Genomic DNA, 21562 nt, shown 5'->3' with positions numbered 1-21562 from the left:
AAATGGAAATGACATGCATTTCCATTATAATTGTTAAAAAGTTAGCTTTACAAACAAGGGTATTTTAATTAAAAAAAAAAAAAATTCTTAACAAAACTATACAGTGTACAAATTACTGTCTACAAGGTAGGCGGTTCATTCAGAAGATCCTCCTTTCTTCTCGCTACTTGCAGCTTCACAAATTCATTCACATATTTTCAATGGAGCTGCCCACCTGAACATCACCCCACAACTATATTGCTATAATTAATATTTTTGCCATGTCTTTATGTACAGTCTCCTTCACTGCCTTTTTTTTTTTTCTTTAGTCAAGCCTCAAACGTTCATGTCACTCCAGGGGAAACACACTTCAGTGGCACAGCCATGAGGCCAGGGCTGCAAAGCAACTTAATAAAGGCAGAACAGTGCACATAGAACGGGGTGGCTCGATTTAGTCAGAATACACTTCCTGGTGAAGGAGGAGGCCAGAGACTGGATTTGAGTTCTCAATCTTATCTTAATCTTTTGACTGCTGAGCTTAAACAAAAAAAAACAAAAAAAACCCAAAACAAAACAAGCCACAACCAAAACACAAAAAAAACCCAAAACCAAACCTACAATAAATGAAAAATTCATTTTCTTCCAAAACAGGCTTTTCTATTAGAGAGGCAGGTGGAAAAAACTCACAGTTGATTAACAACCCAATTCATTCACATGGAAGGAAGGAGTTTACTTCCCAAAATATTGCACCCGTAAGCTCAATTTTTTTATACAGGAGGTCAGAGATAACAAAGAAGCTCTATTAAGGGCGCCCATCTTCTATGAATGCAATCATCATATCGACTACTGCGCTTTGAAGCCCGAACTTGTTTCACTTTCATCCTGGTGTGCTATTAAAAGCTTAAGGGGGACACCTTGGCAACAGCTCTAATCAGGGGGAGTCCCCCCCAGCACACCCCTCTGCTCCCAAGCTGCCCAGTATCAGCGGCTGGCAGAAAGGGCAACACAAACTTTGCCCGCCCAGAGGCTGAGGTGCACTCCGGGGGAGCCCAGGACATTTCGGTATGCCATGTGCTCAGTGAAACAAATTCACTTACTGGGGAGCTCAGAAAGAGCAACATAAAGTCGATTTTCATTTTCTTTTGGTTTCTTATCTTTTTATGTGGGGTTTTCTTTTTTTTTTTCGGTTTAGTTACAGATAAATCTCAAGGATTTGCTTTTCTACAGCCCCTGTGTCCGAAGCTATTCAGGCTCTACCTACTTGTGTATCTCCTGATGGAGACCTCGAAATGTGCCACCACCACCATGGCTTGTTAGCCACCGGGCACTGGCCAGAGCCAGGAGGCACAGACTTTGTTGTGCCACTGCCCAGTGCTTGGTGGGGCAGCTGTTGCTGGAGATGAACCTCCAGGGCTGGTCCAGGGCAGGAAAACCTCCAAAATGTTTAAGAAAAATGCACCTGGTGTTAAGCCAAACATCACAAAGGTCCCTGGTGCATAAGAGGTCTCCAGTAACAGGCCCACTACTGATCTCCAAAACATGATTTTACTGGAAATACACTTTTGTTTATACGATAGTCTAATTCCGTGCATTAAGAAACTCCTTCCCCACTACAGCCCAGAGCTCTCCATCTGACCTGCTGTATGAGAAGACACTGATCCAGGCTGTCAGTTAACAAACTTGTGGGGAAAAAAAAAAAATGCTTCAACGTAGCAGGTAGGGGGAAAGGAGTATTTACCAGTCAAGCAGACTAAGGGAGGCAAATTCTTCGCACGAGCAACTCCGGAGTCTGCTGGAGTCGGTGGAACCATGCCAGCAAAGATTTTGGCCGTGTACATGCATTTCCCAGACAAAGCAACGTGTCTTTGTCATTCTGAGCTAAAAACATTTTGTAACGCGAACGCTTTAGGATGCAGTATCTTTGCCAGAAGGGGAAAGGCTTCGTCTCACTGTGGGTCTTAACCTCTTTCTCTCTCTGTCTGTCTCTCTCTCTTTCTCTTTCGCAAGAAAAAAAACTTAAAACAATTTCCTCAAGTCAAGTCTGCCTCCAACAGAATTCATTATTTATTTTTTAAATCCAGAAATGATTTCAGCTTGCACCCCAGGTGGGAAGTTAAAAAGAGGAAACCGATTTGGAAGTTTGTCACAGTAGGCAGAACAGTCGCTTTGCAGCCCTTGCCTGGCTAAGGGTGCACTGCTTCACAGCTACACTGTAAAGTGTTAAAAATCCTCCCCACCCACCCCAGAATATATATATATGTATGTATAAAAAAAAAATCCCCTGTCCACCTCTCAGTACAGAAAAGGACCTTATCACACTGCAAAAATAGCAGTACCCACTTTGGTCAATTAAAACAAACAAAAAAAGCATACATTATTCTTTTTTTTTTTTTTTTTCCTTTTAAATCTGTGTACTTACCTATAATAACCAATACAGCTAAAAGCACTACCTACATAGGCAAAACTTGGTATTGCATAATTCGTATAAATTTGTATCCCCTCCCCCCAATATTAATTGGAAGATGAAAAACATGAAAGGTTAATAGAAAAAACACCAAAATACTGAAAATATTGCTGGTCGATTACAATTTTTAAGCGGCAACTATACACAGCCATGATATGCTTTATAAATGTGAGATAAAGGTATAACTGTCTAAAAAATCCATGATGTCACACTTTTTTTCCCATCTGGAGTACAAAATATTTTGTCATAAAAATGGTAAAGATTTAAAATGATAATAAATGCAGCAAAACAAGTGTAGTGATGTCAATTTTTTTGTGTTTTTTTTTTCTTTTTTTGTTTTTTTTCCATTTTTTTCAGATTTCAAGGCAAGGCACGTAATGTGGACATTATATTTTCGTGCAAATTAGGATTACTGGAAAGAGTATTTTAATTATATTTTTTTAAAGAGACATAGAGGCAAAATGTCTGCCCATGCACATTATATTTCTGTCAATATGTGAAAATTGTTGAACAAGGCTAACTTCTGAAAGCACCATGCAAGTTTTCAGCACCCTGTAATTAGACTTACATTAAGAGTGCATTATTTAAATATAACATATCCCCATCCTGGTATTACCAGTTTGTAAACGGTAAGCTTTGCCCTTGTGACATGGATTTGCCTATCTCTTTGTCTCTATGATGCAGATTTTACAGAAATAAAAACCCTATGGGTTCTTGATGCAACCAGTAACTTTAAATAAATAAATTCTACCCCTCTGTGGAGGCAGCAGCTAAATCAACATAAGTGCTGTGTTTCCATTGATTTCTTTTTCTCAAGGACGTGATTTGTCTTGATCTAATGCCTTTTAATGCCCTCAAAAACTGAGGGGAAAAATAAGTTTGTTCAAAGTATTTCTTATTTCTATTTTTAATCCCCTCAATTTAGAGTCCAAGGGCTGAAGGACTTATAGTGATGACCCCTTAGATATGATTATTAAATTGCACTTGCCTCTGTAAGTGTTTCTTTAGTGGGGAAAACTTTCACTTTTTTTCTTTTCTTTCTTACTGTTGCATGAGGAGATAACACTTTTACCTACGTAGAGGCATTTCTTCCATAGAGCCCGTGTGTTCATACCGATTGAAAACTTCAAACCGCATAACACACTAGAAAAGGCTGAATTAAGGGCCAAAGTTTAATAAATCCATACTGATAACTAAAGGCTACAGAGCTTATTTTTAAAACATTTAGAAATCAGAGTGTTGAGAAGATGGTTGGCTCACGACCCTTGTCCTCCCGCAGCTCTCTTGCTGCTGCCTAGCCTTTGTTTTGTGAGATAACTGGGAATAGTGATCCCATGCGTAAACAACAATACTAAACCAATAAAACTAGCTTATCATGCAAATATTAAGGCATCTAGAAAGTCAGTTAAAATATATTGTCAGAGACAGAACATCTATTTCCCAGCAGACTTCATATAACAAAGGCTACTTAGCAGGGGCTGCGTTCTACCCATCAGTGAAATATCATCGACCCTTTGTATGTCATTTCAGATTCAACCATAAGGGAATTAGTGATTGTAAGAGCTGCAATTGCTGGTCTATTTTTTCTTCTTTCTTCAGTTTCTTTCCTCGTCCTGTCTTCCTTCCTTTTTTTCTTTTTTAATTTTGATCTTTATTTTTTATTTTTTCCCTCAGTTGCTTGTTTCTGCTTGAAGGAAAGGCTCTCCAATTATGTTCAAACCATAATTTGGGACATTTGCCGGCAGGATCGGTGCTCTATTTGATACTTGAAAAGGAACCAAGCTAGCCCAGGTACCAGGACTGTTGAAAAGAGAGAAGGAGAGAGAGAAGGAGAGAGAGAAGGAGAGAGAGAGAAAAAAAAAACAAAAAACAAAAAACAAAACATAAATTAAACATGTTGCAAAACTCAGAACACAATTAATTTGAATCAGGGTTAAGCCAATATTCATAATTAAAAGCACTACTTAAATACAATAAGAAACCAAATTTATGACTATTACTTGAGGGTCTACCTCACAGTTTTCTTTGTGAAAGTATGACTTATTTGAAAGAAAAATAATTGTGTTGATCTCAGTTGCAAGTAGTACTACTGCTGTCTTACACTAAATGGCCCGTCTGTTTATGAAAGCCCCCGAAAATTTCAGATGCAAACACATAGAGCAGACACAACTAAACCATACAAATGACACGATATGGCACCACGGATATTATTTAAGAGCTACTGAAATACATGACAGCGTACAGGCTTGCTCTTTTCAAGAACACAATATAAAAGTTCAGTGTTTAAGCTTCCTGTGCAATTTCCTACCCTCTTAGAACCCAGCAGTTTATCTTGTCTCATTCCCAAGATGGACCTCTGTGGTGTGACAGTCCCCAGGATAACAGAGGACCTTTAATATTCAAAAGAACTGCTATCTTTCCAGATTTTTCCCAAAAGGTATCAGTGCCTAAGGAACACTGGATAACACAGGGCCCAATCATGTAAACACTTGCCGCCAAGATCAGCAGTGAGTACCATAAATTTTTCGACAAATGTGTGAGAAAGAAAATATTTTCAAAGGCAATTCAATGACTTTGGAACTTAAGTCATCATTTCAAAAGCATTCTGTCACTGAGGAGCTCAAGTCTCAACAGCATTCACATGTTTACCAGGCACCAAGTAGTAGCAGGTATCATACCCAACAGTATTTGCAAGATAGATCCTCAAGTAAAGACCTCAGCTGCTTCTGTTCAGTACCCAGAGTAGACTCTGAGCAGCCTCGTCCTTCGATGTGTTTCTGGCAATCCAGAAATAATGGACTTTAGAGACTAAAGACTTGCCAATTTTATTCAGAAGGAAACCAGCACTGTTATGTCAGCAATCATTGTCAAATAACACCAAAACTGGACACAGAGGGTGCAAACACGTGATTCCTCCTCTGCATTTCACTGTATCAAGTTTTTCTCCACACTAGGTGTTCCCACAAACACAACAGCTTACTTAGGAATGCACATTGGGATTAGACTGACAAGCTTCATGATAACGCATCTGAAGACTAAAACCTCTGACATATGTTTTGTGGAGGACGGGTGCTGGAAATTTTCTTCCTCCTCTGTCTTCTGTCACCCCTCCGTGGCTCTGCCCTCTCCCTGGATGAGTAGATGCAATTCTGTGGCATCGGATGCAAAGAGGAAAGCAGACCCTCTTTATCTATTTTAAGCATGTATGAAATAACTACACTTCACTCGGCAGATTTATGTGATCCTTTCAGTTGCTGCTGTACGAATATTAAAGAAAGAGGTCAAGTTATTTTGTGAAATCCCCAGGTCTTTTGTATTAAAAATAATACAAACAGATTCTGTCATCTGCTCCTGTTGGATACTCTTTACCTCTCTAAACATGTTCATTTACTATTTTGATTTCTACCAATTACTTTCAATTACTCTGTTTTACACGTAAAAAAGTAGAAAAAAATTGCTGACCTGCCTGTTTCAATAATGGTCAAATTCTGAAGGGAGCAGGACTAATTTTTTTCCTCAAGGAAATATAAGAAATATTAATATTTTAATGTATTTTAAATGCCCAAAGCGCAAATATTATTTAATAGGGTTGGATTTTTTTCTAATTGGGTATATTCTTGAAGGTCGTCTGAAAATCTGAGGAATTTTAACCTCTTCAGAAACTAAAAAAATCTTGCTTTATCATTTTCAAAATCTAAGATCTGCTAATATGTTTAATTAAAGATTTGGTTTTTTAAAAAACTCTATTGACTATTACAAATAAAAAAAAAAATCTGTTATTGGAGAAATAACCCCTTTTGAAATTCAAAAACCACGGTTACACTGCAAATCTTGAAATATTCACAAAGACTTAAACCCAGTTATGCATGAAAGATTTGTCCAACATGATCTGATGAAAAGATTATGTTTCCAAAAAAAAAAAATTCAATACCAGAATCTCATTTAAGAGGCTTAATTGTTTCAACTTATTCTTCATCTTCCTCCACAATTTGTTTTAAAATGAATTTTTTGTTCTTTCCTTTTCGGATTTCAGTTACGTTAAGAAGTAGATTCTGAAATAACAGGCACAATGCAAATCGTTTCCAAGCACAGGGATTTGTAAAAATAGGAACTAGTAATAAAAAAAAAAAATAAAAAAAAAAAAAATCAAGCAGATTTATTTGCTCAGGAATTGTCTGAGTATATGCCTTACAGTGCACAGATCCTTGCTGTCCTGTTACATGGGATTTACAGTGTTTAGCGACTTTAAAAAAAATAGAACAGTAAATAAAACAATGTAAATTTTGTGTGAGGTCAACGTGGTATTTAGAGAATTTCTGTCACAAAGACTAAACACACAGCTTCCAGGTTATCCTTCTGAAGATGTACAGTGCACTTCAGTGGTTGGATACATATATATATGACTTGCTCTTTGCTTTAAAGTTGACAGCCTTCTAACTACTACAGCGGGTGAAGGAAAGCAGTCAGTGCTGATAAAGAACAAGTTACTATTTGTAGCAGCTTTCTTACCTACTTCTTCATATAGGAGACTGAGATCTTGATCTTGTGGAAAGCGCTCAGTAAAGATCATAGAATCATAGAATGGTTTGGGTTGGAAGGGACCTCAAAGATCATCTAGTTCCAACCCCCCTGCCATGGGCAGGGACACCCTCCACTACACCAGGTTGCTCAAAGCCTCATCCAACCTGGCCTTGAACACTTCCAGGGATGGGGCAGCCACAGCTTCTCTGGGCAACCTGTGCCAGTACCTCACTGCCCTCTGAGTGAAGAATTTCTTCCTTATATCTAATCTAAATCTCCCCTCTTTCAGTTTAAATCCATTGCCCCTTGTCCTGTCACTATATGCCCTTGTAAAAAGTCCCTCCCCAGCTTTCCTGTAGGCCCCCTTGAAGTACTGGAAGATAAGTTGTAGCAAGCGACTGATAGGACTGTTGTTGCCATCGACATACAAACTCAATATAGGTGTTAATATAAACCTTCCAAGCCTTGTATTGCGACCACGACAAAAAGGCAGATGGCAACGAATTCACCCATGCTGCTTAGGAACCCTCAGGGAGCAGGACAACTCCCATGCCAGCACTGCGTAGATCCCACGGGAGCTCCGGAAGGCCCTGGTGCTGCTGGCGCTGAGCCCCTCGCTGCCGGCCGCGGCGGTGGGGCAGGACGCAGCTGGAAAAGCCGTCGCTCCGACACCTCCGACGGCGGGCTGAGGTCCCGGACCTGCACGCACCCACCGGGTGAACAGCACTAACCACAGCGCAAAGCTCTGAGAACAGCCATGATACAGAGAATAACCAGAAGAATTACTCAGGTTCTGCTAGGCTGCATATATATGGCTGTCTATCCGACATTCCCACGCACCCCATTACATTGGTGGTAAATTTAAGTGAACTTCCAGCCTCACAGGAGCAGAGGCAATGCCCTGTCTCTGTTCACTAAGTGCCAAAACTATTTCCATTGCCCAGGACAAGCTGGTTATCCTTGCAGAAGTTAATGAGATGTCCCTCTGCCCACGCGGCTTCTCCTTCAGATAAAAGAGCTCTGTATGTTTGGGTGGAATAAAGTAGGTCTACCCCACTCTCCAGCTCACTGCTCCCAGGGAAATCTGTGAGCCCTGTGATGACAGAGGTTATTACATAAATGTCTGTCCCTTGGAATATGAAATGAGACCTCCAAAAAACTGCTCTAGGCTAGGTTTTGAAGAAAATTACACGATAATGCACCATCAGATATTGGCGTGAGATTCAGACTAGTAGCCTTTGTGACAGAGAGTATGGTTTGCAGGACCATCCTCCTGAAGCATTATGCCTCTAAGAAATTCCACTATCAGAAACAGTTTTCTCTCACCAGAACTAGACTATCAGGTATGCTATATAGTCATCAGTTCCATCTCTATCCACGGCAAGTATAATGTATTTATCTGTTCAAATGTAATAAAATAGCAAAGGAAAATTCTGCAGGCATCCTACAGGGTTAACATTCTCCATTACAGTTTCCATTACAGTTTTCACATGTTAATTCAATCAAGATTTCTGCCATGATTTCCTCTTAAAGATAATAATTGCTGTTTCAAGAACCATGATTAAAATATTACTGGAATGGACCACAAGCAGTACTAACATTATACATATATACAGTCCACTTCGGAGGTTATAATAATATAAAGAGTATAATAACATTAAACAATTAACTAAATGCAATAAAAAATAAATCAAATCAGACCTGAGCAAATCTGAAGGATTTTAAGACTCTTATTTTTTACCAGTTACTACCTTCTTTCTACTACAGCGTCAGAAGTCTGTAAAAGGATTTCACCATTCGGAAAGCACGCATAAAACAGTATTTCCTTCTCACACCTTTATTACCTTCTGCATGAAGGTACTAGCTTAGACAAGGTATATCAGATCATGCCAGGTCAGTCTTTGGACAGAAAAAGGAGAAATGCCTTTGCTGTTGAGAGAAGTGGCACTAGTGAGTAACCAAGCAAGCTTCGTCTATCCCTGTATGAAGCAAGTGCTCGCCCACACAAGGACAGGGAACGTTACCATTTCAAATAGTTAAGATCATATGAACTTTGGAAAGGCAATTGTGCTAACCTCAGTGCCCTGGCTAAATTCCAACTTGTGCATTTCTGCCAAAAAAATAACCACCCCTCTGGCATCTACTTAATGTGGTACTTCTGTTACCATTCTAAACCGGTATCTGTAGTTAAACAGCTGCCAAATTTCACCTCCAAGGTGAGCACTTATTTCAAGAGATATATTAAATATACCTTAGCTTAATTTAGGGTGACTTTTATAGTTTAGCGGCCACACACCACCCATCTCGCAGATGGAAGAGGTAAAGATCTACTGATTTATGCCCAAAGGAGGGAAAAGGGAATTCTGCTGTAAAGGATACATATTCCATTTCCTGAAGACTCCTTTTTGTGATAATGTAACTAGAAAAAGGTAAGGAAAGATCAGGAAGAGGCCACAGGGCCCATCACTAACAAAGACAATCCACAGCAGAGTAAGGGCCCAGAGAGACGGTGCATGTCCACGCCGTGCCCTGGACCTTGCATGCATGAGCCTTTGATGCAGAGACAGGGCTAGAGGAGGTTTGCCAACATGCATGTGCACAGAGGGGGCTGTGACCAAGTGGAGGGCTGCCTCCCATAGAGCCAAACCATGGAGAATGTGATCTCGGGTTATCAGAGACCATTGAGTTGCCTATGAAAGACTGACTTCTCACTTTCCATATCTACATTGCTTTTTTTCCCCAAATATTACCATTTGCCATTTTAACCCATTAGATTTTTCACCTTAGCACTTTTTAAAAATATGACTAAAATTTTACTTATCAAATTAGCTTGACTAAATAATAATGCAGATAATCCTAACTGCACAAAAAAAACCCAACAACATCAAAAAACACAAAAAACCAACAGTGTAGTTTTACAGCTTCAAAAGAAACAACTAGGGATAAGATGATCAAGAAGTAAAAAACTGGAGTAACCAAGGGGTTAAAGATACAGCTTACACTTGGGAATTCTCTATAATGTGCTCCTCCTTCCCTAGCAGTGCTGCCAAAAATCATCTGACAGGAAACGTAAGATTAAGTTTGTCCTACCTAAGTGAACAAAGAGTGCTCAGAACAGGCAACCAGTTCACTGCAGAGCGGGAACTTTTCTAATCCTGCTGGAATCTGCAGTGCTGCTCAGAAAATATTACTAAAGTTGTTTTCTTTACTTTAACATCTTGCTTCTGGATCATCTCATTCATTCTGGTCACACTGCGGTCCGTGCTGCTTCTCCAATAAAGGTTAACTTAAAGCTCCAAACATAATCATGTGGAAAATGGACATTATTGATTCCTATGGTCCATTGTTCCCCCATTCTAAATCCCTGAAGTTCAAGTTCAATCTGGAATTACATCATGTCTGGTTTCTCCTGGTTACCAGACGGCTTGAGACGTGACCACAGCTACAGAAAAAACAAACAGCCTTCTTCACGCTTCGGCTCCCCTATCGATTCAAACATAAACTTTTTTTCTTTCTCTCAAGTATGCTTCAAGTATGGAGCATGGTTAATTTAGAGATTAAGTTCCAAATTAGATTATCTAATGGCATCTTAATGGATTGCTGACCCATTTCCTGTGGGATGGCAGCATGCAAGTCTGGCTTGAATACAATTAATTTCTTAGGAAGTGTTCTGAAGATGTTTGCCTAGATGGAGAGGAAACATAATGTTCTGCACATCTTTCTGCATTACAGAGTTGGGCAAAACTATTAGAGTTAGCAATTTAAATTGATAAAGACCAGAAATCATTAGGTTTTCCTTCTATGAATACTTTTACAATCAGGATACTTCAGCGTTTTTGTCCTTAAATTGTAATGAATTGATGCTCCTATTCCAAAACATTGCCTGAGGGGACTGGGGAGGTGTGGGGGAAGGGGGAAGGGTATGAACCATTGCTCTAACAGGTGTCTGTGTTTGCCAAAATGTGCTTCCAACAGCAATGCTGCTGACTGTGTTACTTTAGCTATGTGTTTGCTCAATACCAAACACACACAAGGTACCCTGCTACCAAAGCAATCTGTACCCATTCTCAATTCCCCTCTTACTCCTTTCACAAATCAGAGATTATCTCTTTTGATTGCCTTATCAGCATTATTATCATAAACCCAGAGCGGTGCTGGGGGAAATACATGATGCTTGGAAAGCAGAACACCCTTGCAGCTAGAGCTGAGGAGGAAACTCAGCACTCTGAGCACAGAGCTCCCCTCAGCATCTCCAGGAACAAACCAGCTGTTGTACTACGCCATGTGTCAAGATAACAGACGGAAAGCAGGAAATGCTAACCTAGTGCATTTGCCTCGGGAGTGTAAATGTAATGTTCAACAACAGTTAAGCCATAAAACTAACGCAGAAAGATTGTTAAAAAAATGAATATAAATAACAATGGTGGGGAATAAATATATATTTGGCAATAGCTGAGTTAAAATGTACGCTTTGGCAATGAAAATTTGCTTGAATTCTGTGAAAGACTTGCAAATACTCAACATGCTTTGAAAGAGACTCATCGTGCCGGCTTTTGCGAGTAGTCCCACGGGAATTAATATCAATGGCATAACGAGTGGCTGAGACTCAGGCTCGAGCTCATGTTACCAGACTTAGACACACACAGAGACACACTTTTTCTCACTCTCACTCACGTCTTCAATTTACTTGTTGCATATGCTCTTGCTCTCACGTAGCAACTGAGACTGAATTTTCCTAATTGAGCCTTACAGATTTTCGCAGCTTCCTCTCACCTTCTGTCTCTAGGAAAACAGTGCTGTCACAGATCCCTGGTTATGAAAAAAGGTTGGTTTTTTGTAATGGATTATGAGTATCTTCGTATGTACAGCAAAAAAATGACCTAAACGATCTTAAAAGTACTTGAGAACTTAGTTCCATTGATGTTCTTAAATGTGCAAATTTCGGCAGAGATAATAAAATATGTATCATAAATGCTGTAAGTAACGACAACAACAAGAAATTGTAGATGGTTAGGGTACGAGAAGCAAAATAAAAATTACTACTTCCAAATACCTTACCAAATAGCTGGGGTTTTTTCCCTTTTTTTAGGATGTTCACAGGATGTTTTATCTAAGTATCTCCTTTAAAGATAACTAGAATGTTATTTCAGCCAAGCAAAGTATTATTCTAGTTTTCATTATCGCTATTCCTTGCAAGTCTTCTGGTTTTGGAGAAAATGGTGCATCAATGACTGAAAGTTTTGTGGTTTGGGTGGCTCTTTTGTCTTGTATTACTAATATTCACTTTTTTTTTCAAAGTTCAGTCTTTCGCATACGGACCACTACTGTCTTATACCTGGGACTTTATATGCCAACAGATACACAAGAAAAAAACAGAAAATATATTTGTACCATATTTTGAAATCTACGCATCGTATTTGCTATCAGGTATGACAGGCAGCTACTGATAAGACAAAGAACACAGAAATAAGAGAAGTTTTGTCATCATTCACTGATGTGGTTCACCAACAATGCTCCACCACAAAACTTTGAGCTTGGCCACCCCTGCTACCTGGTTTCTGTAGAGGCAGGACAGCTAACACTGAGGCACTGTCAACTTTTTACCAATATGCTTACAATAATCAGAAAAGCCTGCTGTAAAAGGTCAGATCAAGTACATCTAAATAAGCACTGCAGATTTGAGGAAATCACACAATCAAGCATTTATCAAACCATTCCGTGGAGGAAAATTTGCCTGTCTGGACTAGAATTTGTTTCTTTGCCAATGACAACCAATTCCTTTTGCAATACGTTCCTTTTTTTTTCAGTGTCAGTTTTCAAGTTAGAAGGGCTCGCTGCTCCTTAGCTTGCAGAGGTATAATTTCTGTTCTCAGATCCTCACTTACATGGGCTTTGAAGAATGTTGTATTCCAAAGCCAACATCCTAGAAGCCATTACTTAGAGAGAGCTAACTGTTTCTTTACCCTCCAAGGCTGTGCTTAATTCCAGCGTAGCCTACTGAGCCTTGAATTTACTAGGCCTATAAAGAGGAGCTGGTGGCAGAATTTGTGCCCAAGCTCATCCAGCACTTCTGTATGTTGGCAGGGTCAAAGTGGCAGGCAGCACTCCGGAAGCAACCTGCAAAGCAGTTTTGTCTATAAAGGCGAGCGGATCATGGAGCGTGCTTGCATTCATCACCAAAGTTTCGCTGGTCATCACCTAGAAGTCTTTTTCGCTCCTTTCCTTTCTTTTCATAATTTATGCTCAAGGGTCTTGTGCGATGGGTACCGAAAAACAGAATTCAGCCAACACTGGGGCAGTGCTTCAGCTGGTATAAACTGGCATCGCTTTAAAGGGGGCTCGAGCGATGACTGATTAAAACCATTCAAAGATGTTCCTAGACAGACAGTTGTGATATCATTTCCTAAAACCTGACAATCCCCTGAAAAAGCAACACCCCTTGTATTGGGAGAATAAATCACCCCCTCTGTGCTATCCTAGCTCAGTTTGTATTCACTCTTAGCAGTACATTGAGAACTGTGGCAATTACTGCATGATGGGGACTTATAATGTGAATCACAGCCCTCGAGGTTATGAGGTGAATCTGTTAGATAATTTTCCATTGAGATATTTAATCTATAAGAGAAGAAATGACACCACCTTGCTTTTCCACCAAAATCCTTCCAGATTTTAAATACTTTTTCGAAAAATTGCAAAAAGTAAAGTAAAAATACTCAAGGCATTTAAACTTCAGATTTGTAAACAGCACCAATTTTCAAGTTCCATAATTACCCTTCCAAGCTGATACTCTGAAACCCCAAACCTTCTAGCAATCCACAGTACAATACAGTGCATCAAAAGAATTTTGTACATTATCCACACTCACACACATTCTTACACAAACAATTCAGAAGTACTGATACTTTCCTTTGCACACAAATGTCCAAGAAGCATTTAAAACTTTTTCGAAAGTGAGTAGCTAATACTTCATCTGACACATTTGAACCCACAGGCTTTACATGTACAGCCCCCATTAAGTGCTGAGTGTTGCAGATAATCCTGTACACGAAAGAGGTGAGAAACTGATGTATCACAATTATGCTGATTTGTTTACACACCTATTTAGACACACACACCTCTACTGTTACCGTAATTCATTATATACCAAGAGATGTAAAAGATAATAATGAGTAATTTATTAATGTACCAAAGGTTAATGGGGTTTATTGTGTTTGATTTTTTTCATACAAAAAAAAAAAAAAATTTCTCTTTTCTGTAAATCATTCCTAATTATTCTGCTATTTAGTTGAGAAATGAGATGGTTTATATCTTACCTTCATGTACACGTTAGTGACCTAAATCTACACCAGCCGACTGGTCAGAAAAGTCTCTATGAATAGCATGGTTATTCATTGTCCAAAACCACCACCACCTCAGACAGGTATTATTATCTGTACCTCTAACAGCACCATTTTCTTTGCGTTAACCACTAAGCCCCCCAAAATATGACCTTTAACTCTGCAAACGACATTTTCATTTTTAAAGCCTAAGATCAGTATTCCCTTAAATTTACAAACCCTTTGCATTTGACAGCACAGCATTGTCATTCCAGGTGCCTAATTAAGGTAGTTTCTAAATCCAGCTTACACTAAAGATAACCTGACTGTGTAAGGGAGAAATGTTATACACGTGTTTTGATCAAATGCTGTCTGGAGGCTCGCTAAAACAGACACTGTAGCTCAATGCAACGTTTTTAGAGGTGGTGTAGGGGTGGAAATAATTAAAATGTTACCTTTGCCAAGTAATTCCCAATGTATCCTCACTGGCACTGGGGTATAAATGCCTGCCGTTTTGATTCATGGTCCAGTCACAAATTCTCAGCTGTCAATTGAAACCTAGCAGTCAGATATGGATCGAGCAGTACTGCAGTTTTTAGTATTTAAATGAACACATGCAAACTAGTACTGTATATGGCAAAAGCCTTACTTTCCCAAGAAGTAACTTTAAAAAATAAAACAAATGAACAACGAAAAATAACTTATTCTGAGAAATAAATGCCTATAGATTTGCTTAAGATAATGCTACTTTAATACGCGCCATTATTAATAAAGCATAAAAGAGTAACTAGTGTTTAGCACATAACAATTAGCCATTATCAGATTAAAAACTGAGCTGGAATAAAAGGAAATGTTAATATTCAATAGTGAGATACTTTAAGAAAGGAAATAAAAATGCCGTTTTCTCTAGGTAATGCTTTATATAATGTGTATTAAGGTCAAATATAATCAATATCTTGTAGCATGCATTTCATGAAACATAGAAGACATGCAATTTATAGAAAATTTGCCCAAATTAAACAAACTATATGTCCTTATCTTGTTATTTAAGAAGGGTAGAAGTATTTCATAACTGAAGTGTATTAATCTGGTGTTACTGGAAGTGGTATTACTTAGCAAGAGGTGATAAAATAATCTAATCTTGCTTTAGATTCAGAATAACAGCCTTTAAAATACTTTAATTCATTTTAATATAATGAAGAATGCACTAAATACTAGCTGAAATAAATTCTTCCCAAATCCTCAGAGCATCAGTTCTGCCTTCACAGATTGTTCAAGCAACCCTCTGTACTCTGTTTGTTTAACAGCTGCCCTACAGTGTTAGCAGATTTATTGAAAAGATATACTGCTTATTTTTAAGTTTAAGAAAGTGAACTTATCCAGCTTGTGAAGAAAACATGCAATTTAACCTCTGTGTAGTCATGCTGTATATAAATTGCTGTACTATTGCATTTGATATAGCACTCTGAAGATAATATTGCCGAGTTTAATTGCATTCGATGCCTTTTAGTTTTCTTGATCCATATTCACAGTCTTTAGATAACACAGCCCACAGCAAACAAACTACAATAAACTATTTTCACAGGAGCACAATTAATTGCACTCTTTTCCTGAAAAATACAAATGCTGAGGACAAGACAATATTGCAAATCTGACCCTGTCTGGCTGTTAGACTCGTAAGCTTCCTGCTGTTAAGGTCTGAGAAATGGAAATGTTAGTCTCTGATGTTTTCATAGGGATTTTTTCTTGTTTGTTATCTAAAGAACTCCAAGGGACTCTCTAAAGGCCATTAAAAGCATGACTAAACCACATGAAATTAACCAGAAAAGGAAACATGCAGTCAGAAAGTTTGCTAGAGGTAACTGTGAATAATACATTAAATATGTTTAAAGAAAGGGGTAAGTAAATATTTGGTTTAGTCTCTATACAAAACAGTATTGTAAACCCAATTTTAATATTGAAGACATGGTAAAATATTTCAGCTCAGTTACTCAATGTACAGTAGATGTATTTCTGCTATAATCCTTGAGAATGTCACCATCTTCATTTCAGAGGTGTGTTTTAAAGCTTTATAACTCAGCTACAAAAACCCACTTCAAGCTGAAACATAAGACTGAACGGTTCACACACACACACACCCCTTTTCTTTTTTCACAAAATGGAAAATCTTTGGCTGATTAGAACCATAAAAAATACTAAAATCACAAATTTCGTGTTACCGAATGATTTTATGCACTCAGGCCTAGCTAAAAAATCTGGCAAGCACTTAGCTTGCTGTAGAATCTGATTGCATTTGCCATTTGGGGAAAATAGTAGGAGATTGATACCTTACATTTTAGTAAATCACCTTCTGCACTAAATCATTATGTTCTTCCCACAGTCTGTATGACAACTTTTCACATTTACAGTTAACGTGTTAAATTTATCATTCAGAAATCTCAAAAAAAAGCTTTTCAAACCTATTTCATAAATGTTATTAATGACATACTTCATATTATATATAGTGATGCATGCCTCAATACATACACATCTGAATACTGTAATGATAGCACTAGAACATGTGCATTTTATATATATGCTGTAGACACATACACACACACATTTATGAAAATTCATACTACTCCAGACTTACAGTTAGTGTAAACTGCAGTGCTATTCACTGCACCATCTGTGCCATACTTGTGGGACTGACACCACCTTGAAAACCTGCAGGTCTATATGACCACAAGTTCTGTGATAAGCCCAGGACTGCCTCAGCGATGCTGAAAACCACCTCCCCAACATTAAAAACTGTTGCTCCACACTGCAGCAGACTCACGTAGCTGCCATGTTGTCTTTAAAAACTAACCTGCCAGGAAAATACTTTTTTTTTCTCCCTCACATAAAATTTCCTCTGCCAAAATGCTCCTGCTTAGAGATCAGGATGTCTGAGATTCAGAAATATACTTTTGAAAGTATGTATAAGTATCACTTTCAAAGTCTGCGTCTGCATCCTTCACGTATGTGGAGTGCTTTCTGGGCAAAAAAGCTGGAGAAGCTTTAAAGAGCTCTATGAGCCCTGGTTCCATTCGATGGAAGAAGACGCCTGTTTACAACAGCAGCTGGAACGCTGCCCTTGGAGGATGTCCAGACAGCCCAGCAGGGAAAGCCTGGGGGCACAGACCTGACATGAGCACCAAACTTTGGAAGGATGTAAGGCACTTTAGTACAGTATTTTGAGTGCTGTGTGTTGTCTGGACAGGCTGAAAGCCTTCTGGCTAGTTATAGTCCTCAGAGTAACTTAAGTGACCTCTAAAATCACGCCACAGTGTTAGCTGGAGACCAGGCAGCACATTCACTCTCACCCACAGTAAGACAACTAAAAGAGTTTCTCTGCAGGACATGTGAAAGCGAGAGGCAGGAAACTGCTTGAAGACTACTTGAGAAAACTTAAATTCCTCAGTGGAAAGACCCAAGAAATAATCTTCATGAGACATATAATACACGCTGAAAAACACTACTAACTTTCTGAAAACTATGCTATGAATACAAAATAAATGACCTGATTTGGCATGTGACCGGCTATAGCCCAGCGGTTACTTCAGCTGCATTGTGTCCTGCCTTCATGGCGCCCCGACAGGGGATTGAACCCGCGGGCACCCCTGGCCCATTTTGTCCTTTTTGGCGCCCAACGTGGGGCTGAGGAATTTGAGATAAGAATAGTGACTGGGAGAGGTAACGGGCAAAACGTGGACTTCACAGTGCTGAAAAACAGAAGGACCTTGGGAAACTTTGATTGTTGTGACTGGTGAAGGGACAAGGGGTGGATTGTTTGTAAAATGTGTGTTCTTCTTCTTCTTCGATGTTGTTGTGATACTGTGTTCTCTTTCTGTAACTCTGTGTTCTCTTTCTGTAACTAAAGTTGTGCCTAAATATGGAATTCGCAGAGGCGAGGGGTGGAATGTCATGGTTTGATGTGGAGGGGGGGGTGGTTCTGGTGGCAGGAGAGGGGTTTTGCTCCCTGCAACCTCCCCGGTCTTGGAACCGGGTTAGGCTTAGTTCCGGCCACCAGATCAGACTGCCATCCCCCTCGGGGTTGAGCCAATAGGGCGCCTCTGCGAATTGCCCTATTTAAGTCAGGACAAAGGAACCGGAAAAGGTGCTTTGCCCAGGATCGAGCAGAGAAGGGAGGAGGGCACTGCCCCCGCTCCCTGGCTCCCGGCCGGGCAGCTGCCTGCGTTGGGCCGGCGCCGCCCACGGAGGATGGCGGCGGCGGAGCCAGCTGGGGAACTCGGGGGCACCCCACTCCCGGGGTGCCCACTGGGCTGAGTTCACCTGGAGAGGACTGAGATCTGAGAGAAACAGCTGCATCGACAGCAGGTCAGTGAGGATGGAGCGGGAGGAGGTGCCGGAGCCGAGTTTCCCCTGCGGCTGATGGTGAGATGGCAGGCGGCCCCCCTGCAACCAGGACGGCCTCGGTGGAGCAGAGACCCACTCGCAGCCCGTGGGGAGAAGATGCCTGAGCCTGAGGATGGTCGTGTTGGGACACACGACAAGGCAGAGAGGCATCTGGAGTCTGCGTGACGACCCACGCCGGAGCGAGTGGCTACAGCTCCCTAAGTACCCGAGACTGTGGTAAAGCCCACACCGGAGCAATCTGTGGGGAAGGATTGTTTCCTGTGGGCTGGACTCACGCTGGAGAAGTTTGTGGATTTTTCCTCGTGGGTAGGGGATCCACTGGAGCAGGGGAAAAGGGTGTAAGGACTCCTCCTCCTTTAAGAAAGAAGCAGCAGTAACAACATGGAATGAACTGACCTGCACTCCCCCAGTCCCTGCCCCCTGTGCTGCTGGGGGGAGGAGGTAGAGCCGGGAGGAAAAGGAAGGGGGGGGGGGAAGGTGTCGGTTTTAAGATCTGGTTTTGTTTCTTTCTGTCCTCTCAAGTAATCGGTTTTTGTTTCCCTTTGTCCTTCTAAGTAATCATTAATAAACTGTTTTGCTTTGAGAAAAGCTCTGCCTGTTTTGCCCGGGACCATGGTTGGTGGGTGCTCCCTCTGTTCTTGTCTCAACCCTCAGTCCCTTTGGTTTTTTTTTCTCTCCTCTCTACTTTACTGGAGAAGGAGAGACTGTGTGAGTTTTAGCTGCTGGATCAGCCTAAAACCACGACACATGGTGAAAAGTCTTTCCTAGAAACCTGTTGGACAAGCCTGCTCTTCAGTCCCACAGCTTTGTCGTTTTCAGCAAGGCAAGCCACAGGAATCACACTTCAGTAACACTTTCCATCCACAAAGCATTATCAATGAATTTTTATTTCTCTCTTGTCTAAACTCTCGGAAAAAGAACACGAGTCTCTGTTCTGGAGTCGAAAAGCATGCCCAGCCTTGCAGAAAATGGGAAAACCTCACGGGGAGCCCAGCCATTTGCTAGCAGGTGACGCTGCAGCAGTCCCTCATCCCTGCAATATATCCTCACTGCTACACCCATGAAGCAGAGGAGAGCACAAAGCCCACCACAAGTGCTTCTCCAGGGAGGGGGTGCAACTCCATCACTTGCCTCAGTTGCGCCATGGGAAGGGGCTGCAGGCCCAGGCAGAAGCTGAGCAGCAGACTGAGTGCTTCTCCTAACTCTTCCACCTGCCCGAAAGTCATCCACCTCCCTGCTCCTGTTCTGCCCACTGTAAAATGCTCGGAAAGTGACTTTGGTTTGCATTTTCCAATGCTGTGAGACGTACCGGTGTGAAGTTCTAAGCAAGACCTAGATTAAGCTGCCTTTTCAGTTTAAACCAGGCACCTTCCAAGCACAACCACCCTGCAGAGTTTTAAGTAAACAAATCCTACGCTCATCAAAAATCCAGATTCAACAGCTCAATCTTTAATCATAGTCTGAACAACTTTTATGGGTTAATATTTCATCAGGTTTTGTATTCTTCTATTTAAAAGGCATCTGTCTAAGACTGACTTCTGTGATTGCTAGTGAAAGTGGATACGTATTTTGGAAAGTGTAATAAGAGGTTGTGCTATAGCTTCTGTTGGTTGAGAAAAGCCCATAAAAATCAGCATTTACATGTTGTCATTGTTTTGACTGAAACTTCCTTTAAATGTGTTTCCTTTCCAGCAAGCATATGTGAGAGGTGACCTCTTATCCATTTACATACCTCCCTGGTGCTCACGTGACCCAGTTTTACGTCAAACTGTCCATTATGATAAGGAACACAATAAGAACAGCCTAAGTGTTGATAACCTGTTTCCTGGTGTTACTGTGAAGTTCTGTTTAAGAGTCTACTTGTGTTCTTCTTTCAGCCTTCTGCTGAAAGCTACAGCAACGTCCACCCAAAGCATTTTGCAAACAGACACTCCGTGTTCCGTGGACATCTAAGTTCACAATTTCCATGACGAATAGCAGTGTGAATCGAACTCCATTTCCAACTGTGTGATTCAGTAAAGGATGCATCTGGTAAGAACAACTTCCTACCAATGAGGCAGGGCAGCCTGGTGTGTTGGAAATAAAAAGCTATCTGCAATTTTCTGGTTTCACATTTTAGAGAACTGAAGTGTTTCTTATGACTACGTACATGGCAAATGTCTCGCTCATAAATGTCAGAGCTTTGTGAAAACCACGCTTACTGCACACCACACCTGGAAAGTTCAAGCTCTAGTGAAAACCATCATATTAAAAAGTGCAAAGACTGGAAGAGCTCACTAGCTCCTCAGCAGCTGGGCCAGTATTAGTTAGCACAGCTTACTGTAATAGACAGGAAAGTTCCAGAGGTTATTGTCTTCACAGGCCTCAATAGACTTCCCATTTATTTATATTTTCTAATTAAACCAGAATCACCCATACAAGGCTCCAAGGTGCATTAAAATTAAATAAATGGCCAAAAAGAAAACCTCTCAGTTATTTAATTCATTCCAACAGATATCTTATTATTTGTGAAACCATTACTCTGTATTTGCAATAAATACAAATGTTTAACTATCCAGCCAGCCAGCCACCTTTTCTGTACTGTTTATATAGGTAAAGTGCATGACTAGTATTTCTGGCAACATTCTAGCTTTATAGCCAGAACCAACATCAACCTGTCTCTAAGTGTCTATCATTTCAAGAACATAATAAATTAATGAAGTTGAGAACAGTAACACAAGCAGGCTGCAGAAATGCCATCACACAACCAGGAGAATTCTGATCATTGAGCCTGTTACCGAACTCTCCATTAAACTGTTACTGTCCTCTCCATTAAAATTATTTAGCCAAAAGAATGGAGACACAACTAGAATCTGGAAAGGGACTGTGTCCACTTGTAGAATAT

At 40.3% G+C, this 21562-nt stretch overlaps 1 protein-coding gene across 7 annotated transcripts in view; it reads right to left on the bottom strand.

Annotated features, from left to right (window-relative positions):
• Positions 1-4113: 4113 nt before the first annotated feature.
• NFIB (nuclear factor I B) overlaps positions 4114-21562 on the bottom strand; it is a 265735-nt gene continuing 248286 nt past the window's right edge. For all 7 annotated transcript variants that reach the window (XM_086629999.1, XM_086630000.1, XM_086630003.1 and 4 more), the window contains 2 exons: positions 14736-14824; positions 4114-4243 (listed from right to left, as the gene is read on the bottom strand). In XM_086629999.1, the coding sequence (XP_086486125.1) occupies positions 4114-4243; positions 14736-14824 (219 nt within the window). The remainder of the gene's footprint in view (positions 4244-14735; positions 14825-21562) is intronic.

This window comes from Tauraco erythrolophus, chromosome Z (genome assembly GCF_009769465.1).
Source record: "Tauraco erythrolophus isolate bTauEry1 chromosome Z, bTauEry1.pri, whole genome shotgun sequence".
In the NCBI taxonomy this organism is placed as follows: domain Eukaryota; kingdom Metazoa; phylum Chordata; class Aves; order Musophagiformes; family Musophagidae; genus Tauraco; species Tauraco erythrolophus.
The sequence above is the reverse complement of the archived record's forward strand: the minus strand, read 5'-3'. Positions and strand labels throughout refer to the sequence as shown.